This window comes from Salvelinus fontinalis, chromosome 9 (assembly GCF_029448725.1).
Source record: "Salvelinus fontinalis isolate EN_2023a chromosome 9, ASM2944872v1, whole genome shotgun sequence".
Lineage (NCBI taxonomy): Eukaryota > Metazoa > Chordata > Actinopteri > Salmoniformes > Salmonidae > Salvelinus > Salvelinus fontinalis.
In genome coordinates, this window is record NC_074673.1 from 19627004 (window position 1) to 19643670 (window position 16667).

Here is a 16667-nt window from a genome sequence, read left to right on the forward strand (position 1 = left end):
CTGATTTTGGTTGTCTCTAATTGGGAGCCATATTTAAGGCTGCCATAGGCTTTAGCTGTTTGTGGGTCATTGTTTGTGTATCTGTATAGTTCGACGTAAGTAGTTTGTGTGTGCACTTACGTTTGAAGTTTTCACGATCGTTTGTTGTTTTCGTTAGTGTTGTATAAGTGTGTAGTGTTCATCTTCGTCGTTGCTATTAAAAAAGAAGATGTATTCAAATCATGTTGCGCCTTGGTCCGTCAATCCTCCACACGATCGTGACACATACCTGTTGGATGACCCCCAAACTCAGTAACGTAATCTGATTACTTTCAGTTACTTTTGGATTACTTTCCCCTTAAGAAGACAAAAATGTATATTACCAAATTACATCTAAATCAATGTTAGAGTTTACATAGCTGCCGATAAATTGATGTTGCATTTTACTTTATGGGTTATGTAGGCTTCTAACCTATTGCTTTCTACTTCAATACAGATAATAAAACAATTAGGCTATATCTTTACAATAAAAACAGAAGTCTGTCAGATTTCCAGTCATTAAAATTCATGAAATACCCTCATGATTTTCAAGAATAGGACTTGGAAATATAGATTTGACAAATAGTTTTACCTAAACATAACCCAAAGACTAAGGACTTATTAGCCTACTTTGTTGTTTATATTTTTGTTGTCATGAAGAACTGATTGAGCTCATTGCTTACTTGTGGTCAGACTCGCTCAGGTGTGAACAAACTCAAACGTGCACCTTTTCTCAATGCAGATTTGCATGTCATTGAGTAAACAGAAAGGTGTCAAAATATTTTTTACGCAAACAACCTTTCTAAATAAGAAGAATGGCGCGGGAGGGGATGGCCGCCGTTGTACGGGCTCCTAACCAATTGTGCTATTTTGTGTGTTTTTTCGCATTGTTTGTAACTTATTTTGTACAAACTGTTTATGCTAACATCTCTTATGACCGAAAATAGCTTCTGGATATCAGAACAGCGATTACTCACCTCCAACTGGATGAAGATTTTTTCTTTAATGAGTCAGATGCGATGGAAATAATTTTTCTCCTGGACAAGGCTCAAATCCCCGTCATTCGCATGAAGAAAATAAGAAAATACAGGGGGCGGAGGTCAGGGTGCCTTGTGAAAATGTGTCAGCGAGTGGGTAAGTTGCCTCTGCCATCCATTATATTAGTCATTGTGCAATCACTGGAGAATAAAATGAATGAGCTCTGTTTGAGACCATCCTACCAACGGGATATTAAAAACTGGAATATCTTATGTTTCGTCATGTCTGAGTCGTGGCTGAACGACGACACGGATAATTTACAGTTGGCTGGGTTTTCCGTGCATCGGTAGGACAGAACAGCTACGTCCGGTAAGACGAGGGGTGGGGTTGTGTGTCTATTTGTAAACAACAGCTGGTGTGCGATGTTTAATATTATGGTAGTCTCGAGGTATTGCTCGCCTGAGGTGGAATACCTCATGATAAGCTGTAGACCACCAAGAGAGTTTTCATCTATAACTTTCATAGCCGTCTATTTACCACCACAAACCGACGCTGGCACTAAGACCACACTCAAAAGCTGTATAAGGCCATAAGCAAACAAGAAAATGCTGATCCAGAAGCGGTGCTCCTAGACTTTAACTTCTTTGGTCTGCAAGCCCGAAGCCGGGCACAATATGACAACAGCCACTTCAAGTGCAGGGCGCGAAATTCAAAATATATTTTTTAGAAATATTTAACTTTCACACATTAACAAGTCCAATACAGCATATGAAAGATAAACATCTTGTGAATCCAGCCAACATGTCCGATTTTTTTAGTTTTACAGCGAAAACACCACATATATTTATGTTAGCTCACCACCAAATACAAAAAAGGACAGACATTTTTCACAGCACAGGTAGCATGCACAAAGCCAACCTAACTAACCAAGAACCAACCAAACTAACCAAGAAACAACTTCATCAGATGACAGTCTTATAACATGTTGTACAATAAATCTATGTTTTGTTCGAAAAATGTGCATATTTGAGGTATAAATCAGTTTTACATTGCAGCTACCATCACAGCTACCGTCACAAATAGGACCGAAGCAGCCAGAGTAATTACAGACACCAACGTCAAATACCTAAATACTCATCATAAAACATTTCTGAAAAATCGATGGTGTATAGCAAATTAAAGACAAACATCTTTGCAGCCAATATTTCCAAATTTTTTATGTGTTTTACAACGTAAACACAATATAGCATTATATTAGCTTACTACAATAGCTTACCACACTACCGCATTCATTCATCAAGGCACGTTAGTGATAGCAATAGGCACGTTAGCGATAGCGAATAAACCAACATAAGATATTGTCACGATCGTGTGGTGGAGAGACGGACCAAGATGCAGCGGAATAATGATACATCTTCTCTTTTTATTTAAAGAAGATGAACGAACACGACACACTTTAACAAACTATACAAAACAACAAACGACCGTGAAGCTAAATAACGTTGTGCACATACACACACAGGCTACAAACGTTCTACATAGACAATTACTCACCTCACATGAAAGCCTATGGCTACCCTAAATATGGCTCCCAATCAGAGACAACAGAAATCAGCTGTCTCTAATTGGGAACTCATTCAGGCAACCATAGACTCTCCTAAACAACTAAACCAACATAGACAACGCTAGACACATGCACTACACACAAACCCATACAATACACCCAACACCCCCTTTACCATATAATCACCCAAAACCGACAAAACACAAACATTCCCCATGTCACACCCTGACCTAACTAAAATAATAAAGAAAACAAAGAATACTAAGGCCAGGGCGTGACATAACCCCCCCCTTAAGGTGCGAACTCCGGGCGCATCATTACACAGTCTAGGGGAGGGTCTGGGTGGGCTTCCATCCACGGTGGCGGCTCCGGCTCTGGTTGTGGTCCCCACGTCACCATAGTCCCTATCCGCCTCCTTAGCTTCCTCCAAATGACCCCCCTCCACATTAACCCCATAGCATTAAGGGGCAGTTCCGGACTAAGGGGCAGCTCCGGACTAAGGGGCAGTACCAGGGTAAGGGGCAGTACCAGGGTCAGGGGCAGTACCAGGGTAAGGGGCAGTACCAGGGTCAGGGGCAGTACCAGGGTAAGGGGCAGTACCAGGGTTAGGGGCAGCACCAGGATAAGGGGCAGCACCAGGATAAGGGGCAGCTCCGGACTGAGGAATGGCAGCTCCGGACTGAGGAATGGCAGCTCCGGACTGAGGAATGGCAGCTCCGGACTGAGGAATGGCCCATGACTGGCTGACAGATCTGGCTGCTCATGGCTGGCTGACGGATCTGGCTGCTCATGGCTGGCTGACGGATCTGGCTGCTCATGGCTAGCTGACGGATCTGGCTGCTCATGGCTGGCTGACGGATCTGGCTGCTCATGGCTGGCTGACGGATCTGGCTGCTCATGGCTGGCTGACGGATCTGGCTGCTCATGGCTAGCTGACGGATCTGGCTGCTCATGGCTAGCTGACGGATCTGGCTGCTCATGGCTAGCTGACGGATCTGGCTGCTCATGGCTAGCTGACGGATCTGGCTGGTCATGGCTAGCTGACGGATCTGGCTGCTCAAGGCTAGCTGACGGATCTGGCTGCTCATGGCTAGCTGACGGATCTGGCTGCTCATGGCTGGCTGACTGATCTGGCAGATCCTGTCTGGTTGGCGGCTCTGGCAGATCCTGTCTGGTTGGCGGCTCTGGCAGATCCTGTCTGGTTGGCGGCTCTGGCAGATCCTGTCTGGTTGGCGGCTCTGGCAGATCCTGTCTGGTTGGCGGCTCTGGCAGATCCTGTCTGGTTGGCGGCTCTGGCAGATCCTGTCTGACGGACGGCTCTAGCGGCTCCTGTCTGGCTGGCGGCTCTAGCGGCTCCTGTCTGGCGGACGGCTCAGTAGGCTCATGGCAGACGGGCGGCTTTGCAGGCTCATGGCAGACGGGCGGCTTTGCAGGCTCATGGCAGACGGATGGCTCAGATGGCGCTGGGGAGACGGATGGCTCATATGGCGCTGGGGAGACGGATGGCTCAGATGGCGCTGGGGAGACGGATGGCTCAGATGGCGCTGGGGAGACGGATGGCTCAGATGGCGCTTGGCAGACGGGCAGTTCAGGCATCGCTGTGCAGACGGCAGACTCCTGCCGGCTGAGGCGCACTGTAGGCCTGGTGCGTGGTGCCGGGACTGGTGGCACCGGGCTGGGGACACGCATCTCAGGGCTAGTGCGGGGAGAAGGAACAGGGCATACTGGACCCTGGAGACGCACATTAGGCCTAGTGCGTGGTGCCGGCACTGGTGGTATCGGGCTGGGAACACGCTTCTCAGGGCTAGTGCGGGGAGAAGGAACAGGGCATACTGGACTCTCAAGGCGTACTATAGGCCTTGTGCGTGGTACCGGTACTGGTGGTACCGGGCTGAGGACCCGCACATCAGGACGAGTACGGGGAGAAGGAACAGTGCGTACAGGACTCTGGAGACACACAGAAGGCTTGGTGCGTGGTGTAGGCACTGGTGGTAATGTGCTGGAGACACGCACCACAGGGCTAGTACGTGGAGGAACAGTAACAGGACGCACAGGACTCTGGAGACACACAGGAATCTTTGTGCGTGCTGTAGGCACTGTCTTAACCAGACGGCTAGCACGCACCTCAGGACGAGTATGGAGAGCTGTTCCCGGTGACATTAACTCACCAACACGCTCATTCGGACGGATGCCGTGCCTCATGCACCAAACCAGTACATCCCTCATAACTCTCTCCTCCAATTTCTCCATTAATTCCTTTACTGTCTCTGCGTCGCTCACTTCCAAATCCGCCCTCACCGGCTCCTTACGGTAAGCAGGAGGAGTTGGCTCACGTCTCCCGACTGACCCAACTAAACTACCCGAGAGCCCTCCCCCAATAAATTTTTGGGTTTGACTTACGGGGTTCCAGCCTTGTTTCCGTGCTGCCTCCTCATATCGCCGCCTCTCTGCTTTCGCTGCCTCCAGCTCAGCTTTGGGACGGCGATATTCTCCCGGCTGTGCCCATGGATCTTCTCCGTCCAATCTTTCCTCCCAACTCCAATAATCCTGTGTAGCAGGCCACTGCTCCAATTCACGCTGCTTGATCCTTTGGTGGGTAATTCTGTCACGATCGTGTGGTGGAGAGACGGACCAAGATGCAGCGGAATAATGATACATCTTCTCTTTTTATTTAAAGAAGATGAACGAACACGACACACTTTAACAAACTATACAAAACAACAAACGACCGTGAAGCTAAATAACGTTGTGCACATACACACACAGGCTACAAACGTTCTACATAGACAATTACTCACCTCACATGAAAGCCTATGGCTACCCTAAATATGGCTCCCAATCAGAGACAACAGAAATCAGCTGTCTCTAATTGGGAACTCATTCAAGCAACCATAGACTCTCCTAAACAACTAAACCAACATAGACAACGCTAGACACATGCACTACACACAAACCCATACAATACACCCAACACCCCCTTTACCATATAATCACCCAAAACCGACAAAACACAAACATTCCCCATGTCACACCCTGACCTAACTAAAATAATAAAGAAAACAAAGAATACTAAGGCCAGGGCGTGACAGATATATAATTTTTGAATAACCTTGATAAGCTTCATCAGATGACAGTCCTATAACATCAGGTTATACATACACTTATGTTTTGTTCGAAAATATGCATATTTAGAGCTGAAATCAGTGGTTATACATTGTGCTAACGTAGCATCTTTTTCCCAGAATGTGCGGATATTTTTATGGCACACAACTATTCTGACCAAATAACTATACATAAACGTTACTAAAAAATACATGTTGTATAGGAAATGATAGATACACTAGTTCTTAATGCAATCGCCGTGTTAGAATTCTAAAAATAACTTCATTACGACATCCAGCTTAGGTATAGCGAGAGAGTACCCAAAATCTGGGCGCAAATGACTATTTCACATGTTCGACAGATATATGAAATAGCATCATAAAATGGGTCCTACTTTTGACGATCTTTCATCAGAATGTTGTACAAGGGGTCCTTTGTCGGGAACATTCGTTGTTTGGATTTAGAATGTCCTCTTCTCCAGTCAATTAGCACAGAAAGCTAGCAAAATGTCTCGAAGCTCTCCTTCCTGAACAAAGGCACACAACGCAACACGCCTAACGTTCCGAAAAAAAATCAATAATCTAATAAAACTATATTGAAAAAACATACTTTACGATGATATTGTCACATGTATCAAACAAAATCAAAGCCGGAGATATTAGTCGTCTATAACGACAGTTGTACAGAAGGCAAAACCAGGTCCCTTCTCGCGCTCTCCAGAAAACAGGAAACTGGTGACACGTCATACAAGGAGCTTTTGTTCGACCCCAGATCAAGTTATTCACTCCATTTCTTCTCTCACTGCCTCTCGACATCTAGTGGAAGACGTATGAAGTGCATCTATACTAATAAATATCAAGGACATTAATAGGCAGGCCCTAGAACAGAGCATCGATTTCTGATTTTCCACTTCTTATCAGGAAGTTTGCTGCAAAAGGAGTTCTGTTTACTCACAGATATAATTCAAACGGTTTTAGAAACTAGAGAGTGTTTTCTATCCAATAGTAATAATAATATGCATATTGTACGAGCAAGAATTGAGTACGAGGCCGTTTGAAATGGGCACCTTCTATCCGGCTACTCAATACTGCCCCTGCAGCCCAAACAGGTTAATGCAGGCAAACTTAAATCAGTTTTACCTAATTTCTAACAGCATGTCACATGTGCAACCAGAGGAAGAAAAACTCTAGACCACCTTTACTCCACACACAGAGACGCGTACAAAGCTCTCCCTCACCCTCCAGTTGGCAAATCTGACCCTAATTATATCCTCCTGATTCCTGCTTACAAGCAAAAACTAAAGCAGGAAGTCCCAGTGACAGGCTCAATGCGGAAGTGGTCAGATGATGTGGATGCTATGCTACAGGACTGTTTTGCTAGCACAGACTGGAATATGTTCTGGGATTCATCCAATGGCATTGAAGAATATACCACCTCAGTCACCGGCTTCATCAATAAGTGCATCGATGACGTCATCCCCACAGTGACCGTACGTACATACCCCAAAAAGAAGCCATGGATCACAGGCAACATCCGCACTGAGCTAAAGGCTAGAACTGCCGCTTTCATGGAGCAGGACACTAATCCGGACGCTTATAAGAAATTCTGCTATGCCCTCAGACGAACAATCAAACAAGCAAAGCGTCAATACAGGACTAAGAATGAATCCTACTACACCAGCTCTGATGCTCATCAGATATGGCAGGGCTTGAAAACTATTACGGACCACAAAGGGAAACCCAGACGCGAGCTGCCCAGTGATGCGAGCCTACCAGACGGGCTAAATATCTTTTATGCTTGCTTCAGGTCAAGCAACACTGAAGCATGCATGAGAGCACCAGCTGTTCCGGTGTGATCATGCTCTCTGTAGCCGATGTGAGCAAAACCTTAAAACAGGTCAACATTCCCAAGGCCGAGGGGCAGGACAGAGCATGCGTGAACCAATTGGGAAGTGTCTTCACTGACATTTTGAACTTCTCCTTGACCGAGTCTGTAATAGCTACATGTTTCAAACAGACCATCATAGTCCCTGTGCCCAAGAAAGCGAAAGCAACCTACCTAAATGACTACCGCCCCATAGCACTCACGTCGTGAAGTGCTTTGAAAGGCTGGTTATGGCTCACATCAACAACATCATCCCAGAAACACTAGACCCACTACAATTTGCATACCACACCAACAGATCCACAGATAACACTATCTCAATCGCACTCCACACTGCCCTTTCCCACCTGTAAAAAAGGAACACCTATGTGAGGAAAATGTTCATTGACTACAGCTCAGCGTTCAACACCATAGTGCCAACAAAGTTCATTACTAAGCTAAGGACCCTAGGACTAAACACCTCCCTCTGCAACTGGATCCTGGACTTCCTGACGGGCCGCCCCAAGATGGTAAGGGTAGACAACAACACATATGCCAAGCTGATCCTCAACACCTGGGCCCCTCAGGTGTGTGTGCTTAGTCCCCTCTTGTACTCCCTGTTCACCCACGACTGCGTGGCCAAGCACAACCCCAACACCATCATTAAGTTTGCTGACTACACAACGGTGATCGGCCTGATCACCAACAACGATGAGACAGCCTATAGGGAGGAGGTCAGAAACTTGGCAGTGTGCTGCCAGGACAACAACCTCTCCGTCAATGTGAGCGAGACAAAGGAGATGATCGTAGACTACAGGAAAAGGAGGGCCGAACACGCCCCCATTCACATCGGCGGGGCTGTGGTGGAGCAGGTTGAGAGGTTCAAGTTCCTTGGTGTCCACATCACCAACAAACTATCATGGTCCATACACACCAAGAAAGTTGTGAAGAGGGCACGACAATGCCCTTTCCCCCTCAGGAGACTGAAAATATTTGGAATGGGTCCCCAGATCCTCAAAAAGTTTCACAGCTGCACCATCGAGTGCATCCTGATGGTTGCATCACCACCTGGTATGGCAACTGCTCGGCATCTGACTGTAAGGTGCTACAGAAGGTAGTGCGTATGGCCCAGTATATCACTGGGACCAAGCTTTCTGCCATCCAGGGCCTATGTACTAGGCGGTGTCAGAGGAAGGCTAATTAAATAGTCAAAGACTCCAGTCACCCAAGTCATAGGGTGACTTCTTCTCTCTGCTACCGCATGGCAAGCGGTACTGGAGCACCAAGTCTAGGTCCAAAAAGCTCCTTCAGCTTCTACCCCCAAGCCATAAGACTGCTGAACAATTAATCAAATGGCCACCCAGACTATTTGCATTGACACCCCCCCCCCCCTTACACTGCTGCTACTCGCTTTTTATTATCTATGCATAGTCACTTTACCCCTACCTACATGTACAAATTACCTCGACTAAGCTGTATCCCCGCACATTGACTCGGTACCAGTACCCTCTGTATATAGCCTCATTATTGTTCTTTTATTGTTCTTTTTTAATTACATGTTTTACTAGTTTATTTAGTAAATATTTTCTCTATTTATAACTATCACTCTATTTTCTTAGTTTTTTTTGTAATCAGTTACATTCAGTCTGCCAGTCTGTCCACAGTTTGCCTGAGTAGACATATTGACAGAGTAAGTGATAGCAACGTTTCAGATCGCAGCTTTAACACACGGACGCACTCACACACACACATTTATCAAACTCCTCTACACCACTACTTACCCACACACACACCCCTCCCCGCCAACATGCACCATACAGTGTGTTACCTGGTTGTAGAGGGCACAGACGTGAAGGGCGGTGTTTCCAGAGGCGTTCTGAGCAGTCATGTCGGCTCCGTAAAACAGCAGGTGCTCCAAGTGCTGAACATGACCATGACGGCATGCCTGTATGTGGAGACACATGGATGCCAGTTTGGGTTATTGAGGTATTTTGGGTGATTGAGATATCATACACTGTGTTATATTCGAGAAAGACAGTTGAGTTTCTCTGTTTTTTTTCTTCTCTGTTTATCTCTCCCCACATGCACTATAATTGTTGTTCCCTCTCTGCTTTGTCTTGTCTCTATCACGCGCACACACACACACACACACACAGGCACACACACAGACACACACACACGCGCGCGCACACACACACACACACACACACACACACACACACACACACACACACACACACACACACACACACACACACACACACACACACACACACACACACACACACACACACACACACACACACACACACATTGAATACTAATGCCATGGGGTAGAGAGGGAAGGTAACTGATTGGAGTATAGTAATGGAGGGCTCTGGAAAGTTGGCCTGTAGGTCCAGTTTAAGTGCTGGCTTTCTCTCCACCCCATTCAAACTGGGTGAGAGTTCCCCTCTCAAAATACACACTCTTTCTCGCACACTCCTTTGGCATCTCTCTCTTTCTTTTACCAGCAGCCGTCAGTTCAGTCCAGCGTATCTCAAACTTGCAACTCCATGTGGGGTCAACAGATTTAAATTTGAGGTCACGAGAGAAACTCGGAAAAGCAGTCTCTGTTTTCTTCCTACAAATGTGACTCTATCTTTTGAACGGTTTAAGCTACAAAATATTATAACCCCATCACTGAAAGAAAATACTTTCAGGCACACTATGTATTTTCTGCAATTTTCTGCAGTGGTGTAAAGTACTTAAGTAAAAATACTAACTAAGTGTCACGTTCTGACCATAGTTCTTTTGTATTTTCTTTGTTTTAGTATGGTCAGGGTGTGAGTTGGGTGGGTTATCTATGTTTTGTGTTGCTATGTTGGGTTTGTCGTTTGGCCTGATATGGTTCTCAATCAGAGGCAGGTGTTAGTCATTGTCTCTGATTGGGAACCATATTTAGGTAGCCTGTTTTTGTATTGTGGTTTGTGGGTGATTGTTCCTGTTTGTGTGTTCCTGTGTTCTGTGTTCACTATTTCGGGACTGTAGCGTCTTCGGTTATTTTTGTTCAGTTTATTGTTTTGTTCGTTCTTGAAAGTATTCGTAATAAATATGAATACTCACCACGCTACATCTTTTTCCGACATTTCCTACTCTTCGTCAGAGGAGGACGAAGACTATCGTTACACTAAGTAGTTTTTTTAGGTATCTGTACTTTACTATTTATATTTTTGACAACTTTTACTTTTACTTCACTACATTCCTAAAGAAAATAATGTACTTTTAACTCCATACATTTTCAATGACACCCAAAAGAACTCGTTACATTTTCAATGCTTAGCAGGACAGGAAAGTGGTCCAATTCACTCACTTATCAAGAGAACATCCCTGGTCATCCCTACTGCCTCTGATCTGGAGGACTCACTAAGCACAAATGCTTAGTTTGTAAATTATGTCTGAGTGTTGGAGTGTGCCCCTGGCTATCCGTAAATTTAAAAAACAAGAAAATCGTGCCTTTTGGTTTGCTTAATATAAGGAATTTGAAATGATTTACACCTTTACTTTTGATACCTAAGTATATTTAATACCAAATATTTTTAGACTTTTAATTTTACTTGAGCCATTTTCTACAAAAGTATCTTTACTTTAAATCAAGTTTGACAATTGGTTACTTTTTCCACCACTGGTTTTCTGTTGCACTCTATAATGCATAGAATAGAGTGGACAAGACCGGGCTCTAAATCAGACTGGGGGAAAAAGAACATCATCAATGATGATCCATCAAGTGACTGATCCATTTCAATCACTTTAAACCATTCTTCCTTCAGATTGATATAGCCTACTGTGAAAGTACTTTCAGACTGAAAGTAGTATTTATGCTGCAGTAGTTTATGTGTCGGGGGGCTAGGGTCAGTCTGTTATATCTGGAGACCTTCTCCTGTTTTATCCGGTGTCCTGTGTGAATTTAAGTCTAATTCTAAGTCTAATCTAATTCTCTCTTTCTTTCTCTCTCTCGGAGGAACTGAGCCCTAGGACCATGCCTCAGGACTACCTGGCATGATGACTCCTTGCTGTCCCCAGTCCACCTGGCCGAGCTGCTGCTCCAGTTTCAACTGTTCTGCCTGTGGCTATGGAACCCTGACCTGTTCACCGGACGTGCTACCTGTCCCAGACGTGCTGTTTTCAACTCTCTAGAGACAGCAGGAGCGGTAGAGATACTCTCAATGATCGGCTATGAAAAGCCAACTGACATTTACTCCTGAGGTGCTGACTTGCTGCACCCTCGACAACTACTGTGATTATGATTATTTGACCATGCTGGTCATTTATGAACATTTGAACATCTTGGCCATGTTCTGTTATAATCTCCACCTGGCACAGCCAGAAGAGGACTGGCCACCCCTCATAGCCTGGTTCCTTTCTAGGTTTCTTCCTAGGTTCTGGCCTTTTGTAAAGGTTGTCGTAGTCGTTCTCCTCCTCAGACGAGGAGGAGCATGGATCGGACCAAGATGCGGATTGGTAAGTATTCATGATTTAATGGCAAACCAACAAACACTACAAATTAACAAAACAACAAACGTGACTAACCTGCAACAGTCCTGTGTGGCCCAAACGCTGAACACAGGAAACAAACACCCACAAAACACCAGTGAAACCCTGGCTGCCTTAGTATGACTCTCAATCAGAGACAAACGATACACACCTGTCTCTGATTGAGAATCATACCAGGCCAAACACAAAAACCCAACATAGAAATAGAAAACATAGACTGCCCACCCAAAACTCACGCCCTGACCAATAAACACATACAAAACAAGAGAAAACAGGTCAGGAACGTGACATAACCCCCCCCCCCCCCTTAAGGTGCGAACTCCGGGCGCACCAGCACAAAGTCTAGGGGAGGGTCTGGGTGGGCATCTGACCACGGTGGTGGCTCAGGCTCTGGGCGAGGTCCCCACCCCACCATAGTCACTCCCCGCTTCCGTATCCCCCTCCCAATGACCACCCTCCAACTAAACCCACCTAAATGAAGGGGCAGCATCGGGATAAGGGGCAGCAGCTCCGGGATAAGGGGCGGCAGCTCCGGGCTGAGGGACTCTGGCAGGTCCTGGCTGAGGGACTCTGGCAGGTCCTGGCTGAGGGACTCTGGCAGGTCCTGGCTGAGGGACTCTGGCAGGTCCTGGCTGAGGGACTCTGGCAGGTCCTGGCTGAGGGACTCTGGCAGGTCCTGGCTGAGGGACTCTGGCAGGTCCTGGCTGAGGGACTCTGGCAGGTCCTGGCTGGACGGACTCTGGCAGGTCCTGGCTGGACGGCTCTGGCAGGTCCTGGCTGGACGGCTCTGGCAGGTCCTGGCTGGACGGCTCTGGCTGGTCCTGGCTGGACGGCTCTGGCAGGTCCTGGCTGGACGGCTCTGGCAGGTCCTGGCTGGACGGCTCTGGCTGGTCCTGGCTGGACGGCTCTGGCTGGTCCTGGCTGGACGGCTCTGGCTGGTCCTGGCTGGACGGCTCTGTTTGGTCCTGGCTGGACGGCTCTGAAGGCTCGGGACAGACGGGCAGCGCTGGGCAGGCAGACAGTTCAGACCACGCTGGGCAGGAAGGCAGTTCAGACAGCGCTGGGAAGGCAGACAGTTCGGGCAGCGCTGAGCAGGCAAGCAGAGCAGGCGGCGTTGGGCAGACGGCCGACTCTGACCTGCTGAGGCGCACAGTAGGCCTGGTGCGTGGTGCCGGAACTGGAGGCACTGGGCTGGAGACATGCACCACAGGGAGAGTGCGTGGAGGAGGAACAGGGCTCTGGAAACGCACTGGAAGCCTGGTGCGTGGAGTAGGCACTGGTGGTACTGAGCTGGGGTGGGAAGATGGCGCCGGATATACCGGACCGTGAAGGAGGACACGCGCTCTTGAGCACCAAGCCTCCCCAACCTTACCAGGTTGAATGGTCCCCGTAGCCCTGCCAGTGCGGCGAGGTGGAATAACCCGCACTGGGCTATGCAGGCGAACCGGGGACACCACCTGTAAGGCTGGTGCCATGTACGCCGGCCCGAGGAGACGTACTGGAGGCCAGATACGTTGGGCCGGCTTCATGACATCCGGCTCGATGCCCAACCTAGCCCTCCCAGTGCGGCAAGGTGGAATAGCCCGCACTGGGCTAAGCACGCGTACTGGGGACACCGTGCGCTTTACCGCATAACACGGTGTCTGACCAGTACGACGCCCTCTCACTCCACGGTAAGCCCGGGGAGTTGGCTCAGGTAACCAACCCGGCTTCGCCACACTCCCCTTTTGCCCCCCCCCCCCCCCCCCCCCCCCCCCAAGAAATTTTTGGGTGAGCCTCTCGGGCTTCCAGCCGCTCTGCCTTGCTTTAGCCTCATAAAACCTCCTCTCCGCTTTCGCTGCCTCCAGCTCCGCTTTGGGGCGGCGACACTCCACTGGCTCTGCCCAGGGTCCTTTACCGTCCAGGATCTCCTCCCAAGTCCATTCCTCTTTTCTCCATTGCTTTTGTTCTTGCCGTCCTTCTCCAATCCGCTTGGTCCTGGTTTGGTGGGTGTTTCTGTAAAGGTTGTCGTAGTCGTTCTCCTCCTCAGACGAGGAGGAGCATGGATCGGACCAAGATGCGGATTGGTAAGTATTCATGATTTAATGGCAAACCAACAAACACTACAAATTAACAAAACAACAAACGTGACTAACCTGCAACAGTCCTGTGTGGCCCAAACGCTGAACACAGGAAACAAACACCCACAAAACACCAGTGAAACCCTGGCTGCCTTAGTATGACTCTCAATCAGAGACAAACGATACACACCTGTCTCTGATTGAGAATCATACCAGGCCAAACACAAAAACCCAACATAGAAATAGAAAACATAGACTGCCCACCCAAAACTCACGCCCTGACCAATAAACACATACAAAACAAGAGAAAACAGGTCAGGAACGTGACACCTTTCTAGAGAGTTTTTCCTAGCCACCGTGCTTCTACACCTGCGTTGCTTGCTGTTTGGGGTTTTAGGCTGGGTTTCTGTACAGCACTTTGAGATATCAGCTAATGTAAGAAGGGCTATATAAATACATTTGATTTATAGACTGTTATAGCCCCAATTAAAAAAGTAAACATTGGCCATTGATTACATTACTTTTTTTACATGGAGGGGTCATGACAATGCTTGGATATCAAAATGTGGTTGCACGCCAAAATAGTTTGGGAACATCTGGTTAAGCCTGATTATACAGTAGGTCTCCTAGCCTCCAGGCTAACCCTGCATTGAGTTCTGTGGTGGCTGTGCTCTGAAGATGGTGGCAGGTAAGAACAGGGCAAGCAGGTGGGGGTATTACCATGGATGTCCCCAGACATGCTGGTGTGGAGAGGAGAGTAGAAGAGAGAGTGGTGGGAACATTAGAGCACTGTGGACCAAGTACTCTTGACTGAGTTCTAGTCCTCCAGTCCTTTATGGTTTATATAATGACAGGGTCTGCAGAGTTTTATCAAGCCCTGTAGTGCTACTCCTGTTCCCTCCATTTAAAACCTTATGAAGTCTGCAGTGCTTTTGTGCCCCATCCAATTAGGAAATGAATACTGTACTTGTCCCTCTTTGCTCTTCCGCTACATTTTCTTCCTAATCAACGGAAGGTTTCCTCAAAATGTCAGTCTGGATCTAGAGTAGTGTCTATGTCTGGGAAGAGCAGTCTCTCTCTGTATGTGTGTATGTGTGTGTGTGTGCGTGTGTGTGTGTATCCGTGTGTGTGTGTGTTTGCGTCTGTATCCATGTGTGTGTGTGTGTGTGTGTGTGTGTGTGTGTGTGTGTGTGTGTGTGTGTGTGTGTGTGTGTGTTAGTGATGAGCAGGTTGACTCATAACCTGCAATCCCTGCGGTTAAATCTGTGAGGTGGGTGGGTTTAGGGACATTACATATTGTGTGGATGAAGGGCGGGTGGGATTTAGGCGGGTTCAATAAAGAGAAAACAAGGTTTTCTTTCATTATTTTTATCTGCCATTAGTGCGTAAGCCTAAACTTTAGGGCCTAACTCAGAGTTTCCCAATCTAGAGTTCGCAAACCCATGTGGTTTGAAAATGATGTCGCGAGATGAGGTGGTTCATTGCTGCTAGACGCGGTTGTAATTAACAGTGGCTTATGTTTCTTCCTACAAATGTGTCTCTATCTTTTGAATGATTTAAGTGACAAAATATGATGACCCCATCACTGAAAGATAAGACTCTCAGTAACACGTACTTACATACTGTTTGTGGACAAGACCAGGCACTAAATCAGACTGGTGGGAAAATAACATAATCAATGATGATGTTCTTTTCTACACAGAAGATCATACAACATCATTTCAAACCCTACTGTATGCAGATTGAAATACTGTCAAAAATACTCTCAGACTGATTTGTAATAGACTGTAATAGCTCAAATTGAAAAAGTAAAAATTGTCCGTTGAATATATAACTTTCTTTACATGGTGGAGTCGCAGGGTCAGAACAGTAGTCTAATGTTTGGGAAAGATTTGGTGAAGTGGTAAAAGAGTCACGTTAAGGGCCTACAGTTCAAATGGGTTAAATGGAATAATAGCCTAACTGAAATCTGGACACTGACTGTAGGACTGTAACCTCTCACATAGCCCAATATAATATAAACTAAAATTATACATCAAATGTACATTTTGACTTGGGAACAAGAGAAGAGAAATAGGATTTCTTTCACCATCTTGAGCGAAATGTGTGGTTAGGGACTGTCTGTAAAGGTGCTAACTTTGTCAGCGTCATAAAAGCTGATAGTATTTCAACCACATAAAATATGCATCCAAGCCAAACTAAAAACCTATCAGAAAAATGTTTGTTCATTTTAACAGCATTTCATTTTCATAAAACCGGTCAAATCTTTCCAGTTTTAAAAATCAAATAAAAAATGAGCCTACTGCATTTTCTCCCTGGTCCCTATAACATCTGATGCGCAAGAGAAGCGGCGATGAAAGAGAAAAATCAATGATTGCTTCATCTAGTTATGACATTCTGGTGAGCAAGGTTTTATTTAGTCTTCTAGGACAGTAGCCTAATGACATTAGAGAAGCTGCATGTATCCAATTATAGACAAGTTGACTAACAGATAGTCCACCAAAACATTGGAAATTGTAAGCAAAAACATAACTAAGTTAGGCTTAAAA

The 16667-nt window shown here is 46.5% G+C and overlaps 1 protein-coding gene across 6 annotated transcripts in view; it reads right to left on the reverse strand.

The window, feature by feature from the left end:
* The window catches only part of LOC129862219 (SH3 and multiple ankyrin repeat domains protein 3-like), a 423372-nt gene that overhangs the window by 144808 nt on the left and 261897 nt on the right, over window positions 1–16667 (reverse strand). For all 6 annotated transcript variants that reach the window (XM_055933651.1, XM_055933649.1, XM_055933650.1 and 3 more), the window contains one exon: window positions 9354–9470. In XM_055933651.1, the coding sequence (XP_055789626.1) occupies window positions 9354–9470 (117 nt within the window). The remainder of the gene's footprint in view (window positions 1–9353; window positions 9471–16667) is intronic.